The sequence below is a fragment of the Loxodonta africana genome, chromosome 1 (assembly GCF_030014295.1).
Source record: "Loxodonta africana isolate mLoxAfr1 chromosome 1, mLoxAfr1.hap2, whole genome shotgun sequence".
Classification (NCBI taxonomy): Eukaryota; Metazoa; Chordata; class Mammalia; order Proboscidea; family Elephantidae; genus Loxodonta; species Loxodonta africana.
Window position 1 is genome coordinate 52,382,716 of NC_087342.1, and position 15,070 is coordinate 52,397,785.

Below are 15,070 nucleotides of genomic sequence, written 5' to 3' on the forward strand. Positions count from 1 at the left end.
ATACTTGGTTTCTATCCTCTGTACTGAGCCTGGTCCACATTAGGTGCTCAATAAATGTTTGTCTAAGTGACTTGAACTGAGCTCAAGTCTGCTCTCAAACTTCATCCAGAGCTTAAAGGGCCATCTTCAAGACAAAGAATGCCAGCTGGGCAACAGAAAGGCTCAAGTTTAGATTTCCAACAATTCTTCTGAATTTTGGGTATGTTCCTGAAGTCTAATTATAGCCATGCTTCTGACCCGAAGTAATTTAGAATTTGCTAGATGTTTTTACTTCAAAAGGAAATGTCCAGACCAAACAGGCCAGATCGGACGCCCTTGAGACACATTCCTGAAAATCACATGAGGAAGCAGAACTATGAAATGGGGGCAATTTGGATCCATCCTTTGCCAAAAATTTACAGTTGTCTTTCCCACCACTAGATGGCTCACTGCTCTATGGATCTGCTGAACTTCAGTCAGACAAATGGACCGGGTTTTTAATACAGCAAAGTGTCCCCCAGGAATCTGTAGTCCAGGAACTTTCTTACATCTCTGCTTTTGCAGTCAGGTCACAATTCTCTCATTGTTTCAACACCAAAACGTACAAACCTACAGGTCTCTAAAGAGACCAACTCTGTTTTTCCTTTAATTATAACGGAAGTATCTCTGCTCCTTTCTCAAGTGGACCCCATCTCTTATGTGCCTGATTCCAGCTCCTCTCTTCTTAAGGAAGTCTGCCACGCGATCCCTCCCCTCCTCTACTGCATTGCTGGTTCCCCCTCCGTGCACGCTCTCCTTCCCTCCACACGCACATCTGCTCCACAGCTTCCTCCTTTAAAGCGCCCCTTCATGGCACGGCCATGGTTCCATTCCTTAGCGCCTCTTCACAGCAATGTCTCTAAAGAGCTGTCTACATTTGCAGCCCCCAATTCCTCTCATCACCTTTCAACCCTGGTTCCCCCTCACTGTTCCACTGAAACTGTCCAGTGATGCTTAATGTCATCAAAAATCTCTGTGTTGTCAAATTTAATTGGACATTTCCAGCCCATCCTACCCAACAGCTCAGCACCAAGCAACGCTTTCTTTTAGGTCAACTCTTCCTTCTTGACCTCTGGGGACCCCCTTTTCCTGGCCCCCTTCATCTGGCTGCTCCTTCTCAGTCCCTTTTTAGCTTCTCCTCCTCTACTGCTCCCCCCTCTAAAGGCTGCCTATGGTTCTTCCCTCTCAGAATATCTCCATCACTAATCCTATCCAATATGGGTTTAAATACTGTCTGTATGGCCAAAACAAAAACCAAACCAGTTGCTGTCAAGTTGATTCCAACTCACAGTGAACCCATGTGTGTGCTCCACAGGGTTGTCAATGGCTGATTTTCATAAATAGAATGCCAGTCCTTTATTCTCAGATGCCTTTGAGTGGATTCAAACCTCCAACCTTTCAGTTAGTAGCTGAGCACTTACCTGTTAGTGCCACCCAGAGACTCCCAAACCTGTCACTCCATACCCAGGTACCTCCTCAGAGGTCCAGGCTCTTCTGTCCAACGGGCTGCTTGACCTCTCCGTACTGGAAGTACCTTGAATGTGACATCCCCAAATGGCACTGGACGCCGCTTCCCCACCCCATCCGGCTCATCCTGAGTCTCCCCATCTCAATAAAGGGTACTACTGCCTCCCCAGGCTTCAAACCCCAAGCTCACCTTTCCCTTATTTTCCACTAACAATCCATCAGCGAGTCAATTTCCAAAACATATCAAGAATCCTTTAAGGCATCATTTTCTTTTCCCTGGATTATTGCAATAGCTCCTGACCTGGCCTCCCGCTTCCAGCCCTGTGCTCCTATAATCATTCTTTACAAGGTAGCCAGGCATTCTTTTTAAGGCATAAATCAGATGTCATTCACCTCCTTACCAAAAAAAAAAAAAAAAAATCAAACCCATTGCCATTGAGTTGCAGTGGTTAAGGAGCTTAGCTGCTAACCAAAAGGTGGCCAGCTTGAATCCACCAGCCAACCCTTGGAAACCCTGTGGGGCTGTTCTACTCTGTCCTATAGGGTTGCTATAAGTTGGGTTCACCTCCTTATATCCTCCCAAAGGCTTCCATTAGACCAGGAATCAAATCCTAATTCCCCATGTCCTAAAACTGAAAAAAAAAAAAACCTGTTGCCAACTCATAGTGACCCTATCGCAACCCTATAGGACAGAATGGGACTGCCCCCATAGGGTTTCCAAGGAGCACCTGGTGGATTCAAACTGCTGACCTTTTGGTTAGCAGCTATGGCTCTTAACCACTACGCCACGAGGGTTTCCCCACGTCCTAAAGGCACTACATAATCTGAACCCTAGTGGCTTTTCCCTACCTCCCCTCCTACCACTCTGCCCTGGCTCACTGTGCTGGCATAGTGTTTCTCTTTCCTGCCTCTGCCTAAAACATAAGGAGCCCTAGTGGTGCAGTGGTTCAACACTCAGCTACTTACTGAAAAGGTCAGCAGTTCAAACCCACCAGCAGCTGTGCAGGAGAAAGATGTGGCAGTCTGCTTCCGTAAAGATTACAGCCTTGGAAACCCTATGGGGCAGTTCTGCTTTGTCCTATAGGGTCGCTATGAGTCAGAATTGACTCGACGGTAACGGGTGATGGTGGTGGCCTGAAACATCTTTTCTCAGCTTTCACGTGATTGCTTCCTTCACGTCTCTGAGGTATCAGTGCAGACGTCACCTAATCAAGGAGATTCCATTCCCACTTTCATCTCCTTGTTTTCATGAGAGCACTTATTTATTATCTGCCAATTTTATTTTTCTCTCTCTCCTAGGATATAAACTCCTGGGGAGCAGTTTTGTTAATGCCACAATGGACCGAACTGTGTCCTCCCAAAACATATGCTGAAATCCTAACCCCTGTGCCTGTGACTATGACCTTATGTGGGGTTTCTTTTGTTATGTTAATAAGGCCATACCACAGCGGGATGGGCACTAAACCTAATCTCTTCTGAGTAATGTCTTATACAAAGAGAAAACAGACACAGAGAGACACACAGGAGGAAGAGCCTGTGTGAGGGACTGTCCACAAGCCAAGAAAGACCAAGGAGCACCCCAGGCTACAAACAAGGAGGGACCCTCACCTACAGCCAACGCCCTCATTTAGACTTCAAGCTTCCAAAACCGTGAGACGATAAATTTCTGTTCTTTATAGCCAACTACTTGTGGTTTTCGTGTTACAGCAGCATTGGGTAACTAAGACAAATGTTATAGATCCAATGCCTAGAACAACACATATTGGGCACTTAATATATATTCCTGAGTGACTGAATAAGATGAATGAATCAATCAACTGGATCGAGAAATGAATGCTTATGGTACCCACTCATCCTAGAATGTTTTCCGCTTTTCTACATGAGGAGCTGGTCGGTACTCATTCTTTAAGAAGCAGCACCCTCACCTCTTGCATAAAGGTTTTTCCATGCTCTCCTCTGTGCCTTCATGCTCATTACTGTTTGTTACAGTCAACTGTTTAGAGGGATCCATGAGAGCAGGACCTGCCTCATTTCCTTTTGGGAATCCCCTGCACAATAAACATGTTGTTGTTAGGTCCCATTGAGTTGGTTCTGACTCACAGTGACCCTATAAGACAGAGTAGAACTGCCCCATAGAGTTTCCAAGGAGCGACTGTGGGATTTGAACTGCTGACCTTTTGGTTAGCAGCTGAACTCTGAAATGAGGAAGCTTCTGAAGTGAGGAAATGACAGGATGAATGAAACACAGGCATTTCTACGAAGTGCTACCATAGGGGTGAGAAACAAATAAGCAGCGGTGGAAGTCAGGAAATGACTTAATTGTCCAAGAAGCAGTATCATATAATCTTTTCTGGTAAGAAAAGGAGCCCTTGTGGTGCAGTGGTTTAAGCGCTTGGCTCCTAAGCGAAAGGTCAGTGGTTCGAATTCACCAGCCACTCCTTGGAAGAAAAATGTGGCAATCTGCTCCCGTAAAGATTACGGCCTTGGAAACCCTATGGGGCAGTTATCTGTCCTACTGGGTCACTGAATTGGAATTCACTCAATGGCAATGGGTTATTTTTTAATGATAAGTACAATATTTGGCTAAATGGTAAATCTATATCCTGCCTCAGGGAGGCATTTAGGTGTACACCTTGGATGTTACTCCTCCAGAAAGTTCTGACTAGAAAACTAAGAGTAAGGTGACCTTCAGACTGGTATGGGGGTCTTAAACCTTCTGATGCCCATCAGAGCACCCTGGTTTTCTCAGACTCCCACAGCAACCTAAGATGAAGCAGCCTAAATGACTACTACCATTTTTACAGTCTGATTGTACAGAAATGTGCAGGCAAATTCTTATCCCATTAGTGCAACTGTATAAAAATGCCTGGTATAAAAAATCAGAATAACTTGAAAAACTTTTTTCTGAATTTCAAGAATCAAAGTTTAATATTACAAATAAAATCATCTTTCTCAAACTGCGGGAGGGTTTACAGCTGTGAATTTTTGACACATGAGGGAAAAAAAGGGATTTTAAAGTCAAGATTTCCAAAAACTCATAGAATATTTCCAATTTTTAAAAAACTAAAAGAATAAATACAAAAGAGACCAGAAAATGCCATGTTCACATCTTATACTAGTAAAATTTTGCCGTGTAGTAAATTTTCTAATTCTCATCCCTTGCTCATAGGAGTCAGGCTCTCTCTTTAGCTATTTTAAGGACACTTTTTTTTTTTTTCAAATTGTGCTTTAAGTGAAAGCTTACAAATCGTCAGTCTCTCATACAAAAATTTATACACACCTTGCTGTATACTCCTCGCTGCTCTCCCCCTAATGAAATAGCACACTCCTTCTCTCCACTATTTTCATGTCCATTCAGCCAGGTTCTGACCCTCTCGTCTGCCCGCCAGACAGGAGCTGCCCACAAGAGTCTCATGTGTTTACTTGATCCAAGAAGCTCACTCTTCACCAGTATCATTTTCTATCCCATAGTCCAGTCCAATCCCTGTCTGAAGAGTTAGCTTTGGGAATGGATCCTGCCTTGGACTAACAGAAGGTCTGGGGACCATGAACCCCGTGGTCCTTCTAGTCTCAGTCAGACCATTAAGTCTGGTCTTCTTACCAGAATTTGAGGTCTACATCCCATGGCTCTCCTGCTCCCCTCAGGGGTTCTCTGTCGTGTTCCCTGTCAGGGCAGTCATCGGTTGTGGCCAGGCACCATCCATGTAGTCTCTGGCCGTTTGTGGTCTTATGTGGCCGTTTCTGTCTCTTCGGCTCATAATTATCTTGTGTCTTTGGTGCTCTTCATTCTCCTTTGCTCCAGGTGGGTTGAGACCAATTGATGCATCTTAGATGGCCGCTTGCTAGCATTTAAGACTCCAGATGCCACTTTCCAATGTGAGACGCAGAATGTTTTCTTAATATATTTTATTATGCCAACTGACTTAGATGTCCCCTGAAACCATGGTCCCCAAACCCCTGTCCCTGCTATGCTGGCCTTCGAAGTGTTCGGTTTATTCAGGAACCGTCTTTGCTTTTGCTTTAGCCCAGTTGTGCTGAGCTCTCCCGTATTGTGTGTTGTCTTTCCCTTCACCTAAAATAGTTGTTATCTCTATCTAATTAGTGAAAACCCCTCTCCTTCCCTTCCTGCCCACTCTCATAACCATCAGAGAATATTTTCTTCTCTATTTAAACTATTTCTCGAGTTCTTATAATAGTGGTCTTATACAATATTTGCCCTTTTGCAGCTGACTTATTTCACTCAGCATAATGCTTAAGGATTCTCCTGTAAATTCATTTGGAATTGTTGTTGTTGTTCGGTGCCGTCAAGTTGGATCCAACTCATAGCAACCCTATGCACAACAGAACGAAACACAGCCCGGTCCTGAGCCATCCTTACAATCATTGTTATGCTTGAGCTTGTTGTTGCAGCCACTGTGTCAATCCACCTCATTGAGGGTCTTCCTCTTTTCCGCTGACCCTGTACTCTGTCAAGCATGATGTCCTTCTCCAGGGACTGATCCCTCCTGACAACATGTCCAAAGTATGTAAGACACCGTCTCACCATCCTCGCTTCTAAGGAGCATTCTGGTTCTACTTCTTCTAAGACAGATTTATTTGTTCTTTTGGCAGTCCATGGTATATTCAATATTCTTCACCAACGCCACAATTCAAAGGCGTCAATTCTTCTTTGGTCTTCCTTATTCATTGTCCAGCTTTCACATACATATGATGAGATTGAAAATACCATGGCTTGGATCAGGTGCACCTTAGTCTTCAAGGTGACATCTTTGCTCTTCAACACCTTAAAGAGGTCCTTTGCAGCACATCTACCCAATGTAATGCATCTTTTGATTTCTTGACTGCTGCTTCCATGGCTGTTGATTGTGGATCCAAGTAAAATGAAATCCTTGACAACTTCAATCTTTTCTCCGTTTATTAGGATGTTGCTCACTGGTCCAGTTGTGAGGATTTCTGTTTTCTTTATGTTGAGGTGCAATCCATACTGAAGGCTGTGGTCTTTGATCTTCATTATAAGTGTTTCAAGTCCTCTTCACTTTCAGCAAGCAAGGTTGTGTCATCTGCATAACGCAGGTTGTTAATGAGTCTTCCTCTAATCCTGATGCCCCATTCTTCTTCATATAGTCCAGCTTCTCGTATTATTTGCTCAGCATACAGATTGAATAGGTATGGTGAAAGAATACAACCCTGACGCACACCTTTCCTGACTTTAAACCACTCAGTATTCCCTTGTTCTGTCCAAACAACTGCCTCTTGATCTATGTAAAAGTTCCTCATGAGCACAATTAAGTATTCTGGAATTCCCATTCTTCGCAATGTTATCCATAATTTGTTATAATCCACACAGTCGAATGCCTTTGCATAGTCAATAAAACACAGGTAAAAATCCTTCTGGTATTCTCTGCTTTCAGCCAGGATCCATCTGACATCAGCAATGATATCCCTGGTTCCACATCTTCTTCTGAAACCGGTCTGAATTTCTGGTGGTTCCCTGTCGATACACTGCTGCAGCCGTTTTTTGAATGATCTTCAGCAAAATTTTGCTTGCGTGTGATATTAATGATAAAAAAATACTGTTCTATAATTTCCACATTCGGTTGGATCACCTTTCTTGGGAATAGGCATAAATATGAATCTCTTCCAGTCAGTTGGCCAGGAAGCTGTCTTCCATATTTCTTGGTATAGACGAGTGAGCACCTCCAGCGCTGCATCTGTTTCTTGAGACATCTCAATTGATATTCCATCTATTCCTGGAGCCTTGTTTTTCGCCAATGCCTTCAGAACGGCTTGGACTTCTTCCTTCAGTACCATCAGTTCCTGATCATATGCCAACTCTTGAAATGGTTGAACATCGACTAATTCTTTTTGGTATAACGACTCTGTGTATTCCTTCCATCTTTTGATGCTTCCTGCGTCGTTTAATATTTTCCCCATAGAATCCTTCACTATTGCAACTCAGGCTTGAATTTTTTCTTCAGTTCTTTCAGCTTGACAAATGCTGAGCGTGTTCTTCCCTTTTGATTTTCCTTTTCCAGCTCTTCGCACATGTCATTATAATACTTTACTTTGTCTTCTCGAGCTGCCCTTTGAACTCTTCTGTTCAGTTCTTTTACTTCATCAATTCTTCCTTTTCCTTTAGCTGCTCAATGTTCGAGAGCAAGTTTCAGAGTCTCCTCTGATATCCGTCTTGGTCTTTTCTTTCTTTCCTGTCTTTCCAATGACCTTTTGCTTTTTTCATGTATGATGTCCCTGATGTCATTCCACAACTCATCTGGTCTTTCGTCACTAGTACTCAATGAGTCAAATCTATTCTTCAGACGGTCTCTAAATTCAGGTGGGATATTCTGAAGGTCATATTTTGGCTCTTGTGGATTTGCTCTGATCTTCCTCAGTTTAGCTTGAACTTGCATATGAGCAATTGATGGGTCTGTTCCACAGTCGGCCCCTGGCCTTGCTCTGACTGATGATATTGAACTTTTCTATCATCTCTTTCCACAGATGCAGTCAATTTGATTTCTGTGTGTTCCATCTGATGAGGTCCACGTGTACAGTCGCCATTTATGTTGGTGAAAGAAGGTATTTGCAATGAAGAAGTCGTTGGTCTTGCAAAACTCTATCATTCCATCTCTGGCATTGTTTCTATCACCAAGGCCATATTTTCCAACTACTGATCCTTCTTCTTTGTTTCCAACTTTCACATTCCAATCGCCAGTAATTATCAATGCATCTTGATTGCATGTTTGATCAATTTCAGGCTGCAGCAGCTGATAAAAATTTTCTATTTCTTCATCTTTGGCTCTAGTAGTTGGTAAATAAATTTGAATAAATTATTAACTGGTCTTCCTTGTAGGTGTATGGATATTATCCTATCACTGACAGCGTTGTACTTCAGGATAGATCTTGAAACATTCTTTTTGATGATGAATGCAACACCATTCCTCTTCAGGTTGTCATTCCCAGCATAGTAGACTATATGATTATCTGATTCCAAATGGCCGATAGCAGTCCAGTTCAGCTCACTAATGCCTAGGATATCGATGTTTATGTGTTCCATTTCATTTTTCACGATTTCCAATTTTCCTACATTCATACTTCATACATTCCAGGTTCCGACTATTAATGGATGTTTGCAGCTGTTTTTTCTCATTTTGAGTGGTGCCACATCAGCAAATGAAGGTCCCAAAAGCTTTACTCCATCTACATCATTAAGGTCGACTCCACTTTGAGGAAGCAGCTCTTCCCCAGTCATCTTTTGAGTGCCTTCCAACCTGGGGGGCTCATCTTCCAGCAGTATATCAGACAATGTTCCACTGCTATTCATAAGGCTTTCACTGGCTAATGCTTTCCAGAAGTAGATTGCCGGTCCTTCTTCCTATTCTGTCCTAGTCTGGAAGCTCAGCTGAATCCTATCCTCCATAGGTGACCCTGCTGGTATCTGAACACTGGTGGCATAGCTTCCAGCATCACAGCAACACACAAGCCCCCACAGTACGACAAACTGACAGACATTTGGAATATGTTACTAATAAAATAACATAATTTCCCCTCTCTATCTGTTTCTCTATGGAGATGTCTATTTTTTCTAATCTTGTAACACCGGTTTTTTCAGGTCTACTTCCCAAGTCTCACTCTGGTGCCACAGAGCCTAAATTATTACTTAAAACAAAACAAACATTATTTAACCAACTTGTTATTGTTAGCTGCCTTCCATTCACATCTGTCTCACAGTGACCCTATGTACAAGAGAATGAAACACTGCCCAAACCTGCGCTATTCTCGCAATCACTGCTATGCTCGAGCCCATTGTTGTAGCCACTGTGTCAGTTCATCTCGCTGAGGGTCTTCCTCTCTTTCACTGACCCCCTACTTTACCAAGCATGATGTCCTTCTCTGGGGACTGTCCCTCGTGGTAACATGTCCAAAGTATGGAGGGTAAGTCTCACCATCCTTGCTTCTAAGGAGCATTCTGGCTGTACTTCTTCCAAGACAGATTTGTTCGTTCTTCTGGCAATCGATGGTATATTCAATATTCTTTGCCAAAACCATAATTCAATGGCGTCAATTCTTCTGTTTCCTTATTCATTATCCAGCTTTCCCACGTGTATGAGGCAACTGAAAATACCATGGCTTGGGTAAGTCACACCTTAATCTTCAAAGCGACATCTTTGCTTTTTAACACTTTAAAGAGATCTTTTGCAGCAGATTTGCCCAATGTAATACATCTTTTGATCTCTTGACTGCTGCTTCCATGGGTGTTGACTGTGGATCCAAGTAAAATGAAATCCTTTGCAACTTCTGTTTTTTCTCTACTTATTATGATGTTGCTTATTGGTCAGTTGTGAGGATTTTTGTTTTCTTTATGTTGAGGTGTAAACTGAAGGCTGCAGTCTTTGATCTTCATCAGTAGGTACTTCAAGTCCTCTTCATTTTCAGCAAGCAAGGTTGTGTCATCTGCAGGTTGTTAATGAGTCTTCCACCAATCCTAATGAGTTTCTCAGATTATTTGCTCAGTGCACAGACTGAGTTAAGTTTAGTGAAAAGATACAACCCTGACACACACCTTTCCTTATTTTAAATCATGCAGTATCTCCTTGTTCTGTTCAAGCAACTGCCTCTTGGTCTATGTATAGGTTCCTCATTGAGCACTATTAAGTGTTCTGGAATTCCCATTCTTTACAATATTGTCCATAATTTGTTATGATTCACACAGTCAAATGCCTTTGCACAGTCAGTAAAACAAAGGTAAACATCTTTCTGGTATTCTCTGCTTTCAGCCAAGATCCATTTGACATAAGCAAAGATATCCTTTGTTCCAGGTCCTCTCCTGAATATGGCTTGAATTTCTGGCAATTCCTTGGAGATGTACTGCTGCAACCGCTTCAGCAAAATTCCACTTGCATATGATATTAATGGTATTGTTTGATAATTTCCGCAGTCTGTTGGATCACCTTTCTTTGGAATGGGCACAAATACGGATCTCTTCCAGTCAGCTGGACAGGTCGCTGTCTTCCAAATTTCTTTGCATAGATGAGTGAGTACCAACCCACTTAGATCTTTGCAATTGCTCCTCAACAATATCTTCAAAGTACCCAGAGTTACATAGGTTTAGCTCTGCCCTTGATACCTTCAGACCCATCTCTTCCACCTCTCTTAGGCACATTTCAGCTTCCTCCTTACCAATCAGTATAACAGTGCACCCTAAAGCCCGGATTTTCTTTTCATAAGTTTATTTCAACCTATTCAACATATGTTGGTAAACCTACACACCCAGTGTGACTTCAGTTTTCTATACCCTCCATTTCTAAACCCTTTGCTCAGCTCCATTTTTTCCTTTCCCCAATTGTTGACAATAAGAGTAGATCCCTATTGGATTTGTGGAACTGAAATTAATATGGTTGCCTAAAAGATATACAAAAAAGTATGTTAAGCATGAATCTCTTGCTGCTAACAATTTAGCTTCAAACTTTCCTCTCATTTTCCCTACCCCTATCTGCCCAACAAGCTTCTGGGAAATTAAAGGCTATGGGCTGACTTTAGGAGACTTAGACGTGAAGGGCAACTCTTTCTCAGATGAACCCAGGAGCCTGCTGACTGCATTTGGAAAGCTATAAATGGTCATGCCCACAGAAACACAAAAGAAAAAATCATCGTCTCTTGTTGGACTAAAGATATATCTCTACAGATGGATACACAGTGATTTAAAAATTGACTCTCTTTTAAAGTGTATTTTTAGATTTTGTTTTTTAAGTGGATTTAGAGAAAATGCTACTTGAAAGCACATCATAAACTCTCCCATGCTGTCCAGATCTTTCTCCTAATCTTCAAATTCATATATCGAACTGTCTATCAGATAGATCAACTTGCATGTTCAACAGGCATCCCAAATTCAACTCCTGATTCTCTACTTCTACAATCCTATCCTCTCCTAATCCCTTGTTCTCAGTTAAAAGTATCACTGCCCAGTTGCCAAGTCAAAAATCCAGAAGCCAACACTAATTCCTTACATTCTTTCACCACCACTCATGCCAATCTATCAACAAGTCCTATTGGTTTCCATTGCCAAGATATATCTAGATTTTATCTACTTCTATCTCTGTTTCTACCACTCTGGAACAAACCATCACTCTCCCATCTGAACATCAGCAACAACCTCTTTCTTAACTATCTCCTGGCCCCTCTGAGCTCCTAACATTCTCTACCCAGCAGGCAGAATGACCTTTTAAAAAGATAAATCAGATCATTTTAGGAAACAAGGTAAAAACTTCTGCATTGTATAAAAAGTTACAACAGGTGTGCAGAATTGTTTTAATAAAATTTAGCATTTACTAACTCTATTTCCTAGGAAGTAATGTAATCTTTTTTTTTTTTAAACAAAATCTAGTCTCCAAACTATAGCTTTGGTGAATGGGAGTGAAGGAATTCTTTTCTGAAGCACATTCATCATCTTGGTTTTGGCTGCTATGCATTTCTTGAGCAAACATCAACAAATAGCAAGGGCAGGCTGAAGTCAGCAAAGAACACTGTGATTGCACTTTTTATTCCTTTGGTGTCCTTTCTTTGAAGATTTCAAGACATTTGGGTCTGGATTAACCATATTCTAGTTTTTTAGTCAACATTTTATTTTCTCTACTTACCTGGAAGGTATCTTGATTGTTTCAAGTAGTACTGTTTAGCTGTTGAAGCAGTTGACAATTCAGAATCAGATTTTAGGGAAGCAGCGGCAGGTAAGTTCTTGTTTTCCCCTGCTGAGTGGTTGGCGCCCAAGGGTACAGACTCTGGAAGCCTGCAAAGTCAACGTAAGCTTTTATCATAGCACGACAGCTACCATGTTCTCACCCACCCTCTGTAATCCTTTTCAAACCAGTCAATGGGATCTCCTCTCTTAAATGGTTTCCATCAGGCTCCTTTCCGTCATAGAAATACTAAATGATGAGCTTTACCTTCAGCTTACATCAGGCAGCACATTAAAGCAATTTTAATACTAGACAGTGTGGCAGAAAGCTGCATAATTGAGCAGCAAATTGCCTATGTATAATATATTGGCATCTTTCCTACAACTGCTGTGGATGGTTGTGGATTTATAATGTGGGGAGATGGCCCACTGAAAGGGAAGACAATCATAGCCCTCTTCAGCTGTCTACTAAAATAATTTATCATCAGTTGTTTGGGGCTTGGTTTGGGTTGGGCTAAAGGTACTCAAGTGGGAAAAGTCATATAAAAGCTTCCAAACAAAATTTTCAATTAGCCCAGTGACGTATGTAGAAAATATGTGTTTGTTCAGATGTGTCTATTCCCAAGTAGGCAGAACAGAGCTGTCCAATGGCTAAGCACCCAGCTAGCTCTTTAGAACCAACCAGTTCCTACTGAGTCCCACTCATGGTGACACCATGCAAAATCACGTAAAATTTTTATGCATGGGTTTTAAAAATAAGATGGTACCACAGAACATTCTAGTACATTTAAAAAAGCATCAATTATTTATATAGTCATTGCTAGCTTCAGCTACCTCAGTGGTTATAAATGTCTATGCCTTCTACCACAGGCTGAAATACCCTATTTGTAATGTCAGTTTTTTTCCCTTAAGAGAAATATGTATACAAGGAAAGGCAGAAAGTCTTCTGAGTTGAAGGTAACAGTCTTCTGACTTCTCCCTTTGTTTGAGCTCTCCAAGACTGCTACACCCTAGTGCAATATAAGATTTGAAATGACTGAAGGGCTGACTTCCTTGGGTAAAGTAGGAGGATTAAGTAGGTTTATTCTCATTTTTTTTTTAATTTACCTATGGAGTTATCTTTATCGGTGTTCTTTATTTTTTGATGTGGATTTGAATTCCTGCATAGTGGCCTTTCATTTCAGCCCATAGGACTCCCTTTAGCATTCTTGTAGGGCAGTTCTACTAGTGACAAACTCTCTTAGTTGTTTATCTGGAAATGTCTCAATTGCTTCATTTTGAAGGATAGTTTTGCTGGATATAGAAATTCTTGGTTGATGGTCTTTGCCTTTCAGCACTTTGAATATCACATCCCACTGCCTTTTGATCTTCATGGTTTCTGATGAGAAATAGGCTGTTAATCTCACTGAGAATCCCTTGTATGTGCCAAGTCACTTTTTTGCTATTTTCAGGACTCTCTCTTCGTCTATGGCTTTCAATCATTTCATTATAATGTGTCTCAGTGAGGATCTCTTTGAGTTTATCCTCCCTCACTGGGGTGTGTTATGCTTCTTTGATGTGTAGATCCATGTTTTGTTTTGTTTTGTTTTTAATCAAATTTGGGAAGTCTGTGGCCATTATTTCTTCAAATATTCCTTTTGCCTCCCTTTCTTCTTTACTTCTAGGACTCTCAATATGCATATGATGGTACACTTGATGTATTTTTCTTCCATTTCTTCTTGTTTCTGCTCCTCAGTGTGGGTAATCTCAATTGACCTATCTTCAAGTTTGCTGATTCTTTGTTTTTTCTGCTCATTCCTGCTGCTAAACCCCCTCTAGTGAAGTTTTCATTCCAGTTATTGTAATTTCTACTCCAGAATTTCTGTATGGTTTCTTTTTACAAATTCTTTTATTGATATTCTCTATTTTGTGAAACAACTTTATCATTTACTTTAGCTCTTTGAACATATTTAAAATAGTTGATTTAAGGTTCATGTCTAATAAGTTCAATGTCTAAGATCCCTCATGGATAGTTTCTATTAACCTATACATATTTTTCCTGTTAATGGGTTGTACTTTCTTGTTTCTTTGCATGTCTCAAAATTGTTTGTTTAAACTTAAACATCTTCAATATTTTAATGTATTAACTCTGGACATAAGATTTTTTTCAGTGCTGGTTCAGGAATTTTATATGCTTGGTCTCTGAAATTCAACATGTATGTGCAAGGGGTGGGGGAGTTTAGCTGGCTTAGCTGACATAAGTGGTGGTGCTTGACCTCCCTGTGGCAATGGTAGGGGGGCTCTCTACATCTTTCCCTCACCAGTGCCTTTGCACAGGCACTCCAAGGTATCTTGTTATGGGCCACTTCCTTTGTTCCTGTCAGTCTGAAGTATTTACTTCAGCCCATTGCCCTTGCAGTTCCTCCCAATCCTAGTGTCTGTCCGTCTTGGGCCTCAGTGAGTTTTAACTTCACTCTCAAGCTGTGCCACAGTCTCCCCTCAATTCCTCCCAATTGCGTGGCCCACAAACTCCCATGGCCAAATTTTGTTGCCTTGAAAAAAAAATCAGGCTACAGCTTCCTCAGATTAGCTCCTTTTCTGTGTTCCCTGTTTGAGGTGTCACCAGCCCCGTCCCAAAATGGCTGCGATGAGCAAGCACTCCTGATTTTAGTGGGTAGGATCTCCTAGCTTCTGTGCTGACACTGTTCTTCCTCTCCCCCCTCTTCTGGACACAACCCTATTCTCGAATACTTCAGTTCTGTCCAGAGTTCTGAGATCTCAGTCTGTATTTGTTTTTATTCATTGTTCAGTAAGTTAGTTGCTGGTGCAGTAAACAGGAACATCCACTCACTTCACCATTTTGCCCCACCTCCTCTCAAATTCATATTTTTAGGAAGGAGTCTCTATGGAAGTTGAGGATCTAAAAATTGATTG

General features: G+C 41.5%; 1 protein-coding gene across 3 annotated transcripts in view; it reads right to left on the bottom strand.

Moving 5' to 3' along the window:
• The window catches only part of MAK (male germ cell associated kinase), a 65,198-nt gene that overhangs the window by 13,290 nt on the left and 36,838 nt on the right, over positions 1–15,070 (bottom strand). For all 3 annotated transcript variants that reach the window (XM_064280634.1, XM_023557689.2, XM_023557688.2), the window contains exon 10: positions 12,120–12,268. In XM_064280634.1, the coding sequence (XP_064136704.1) occupies positions 12,120–12,268 (149 nt within the window). The remainder of the gene's footprint in view (positions 1–12,119; positions 12,269–15,070) is intronic.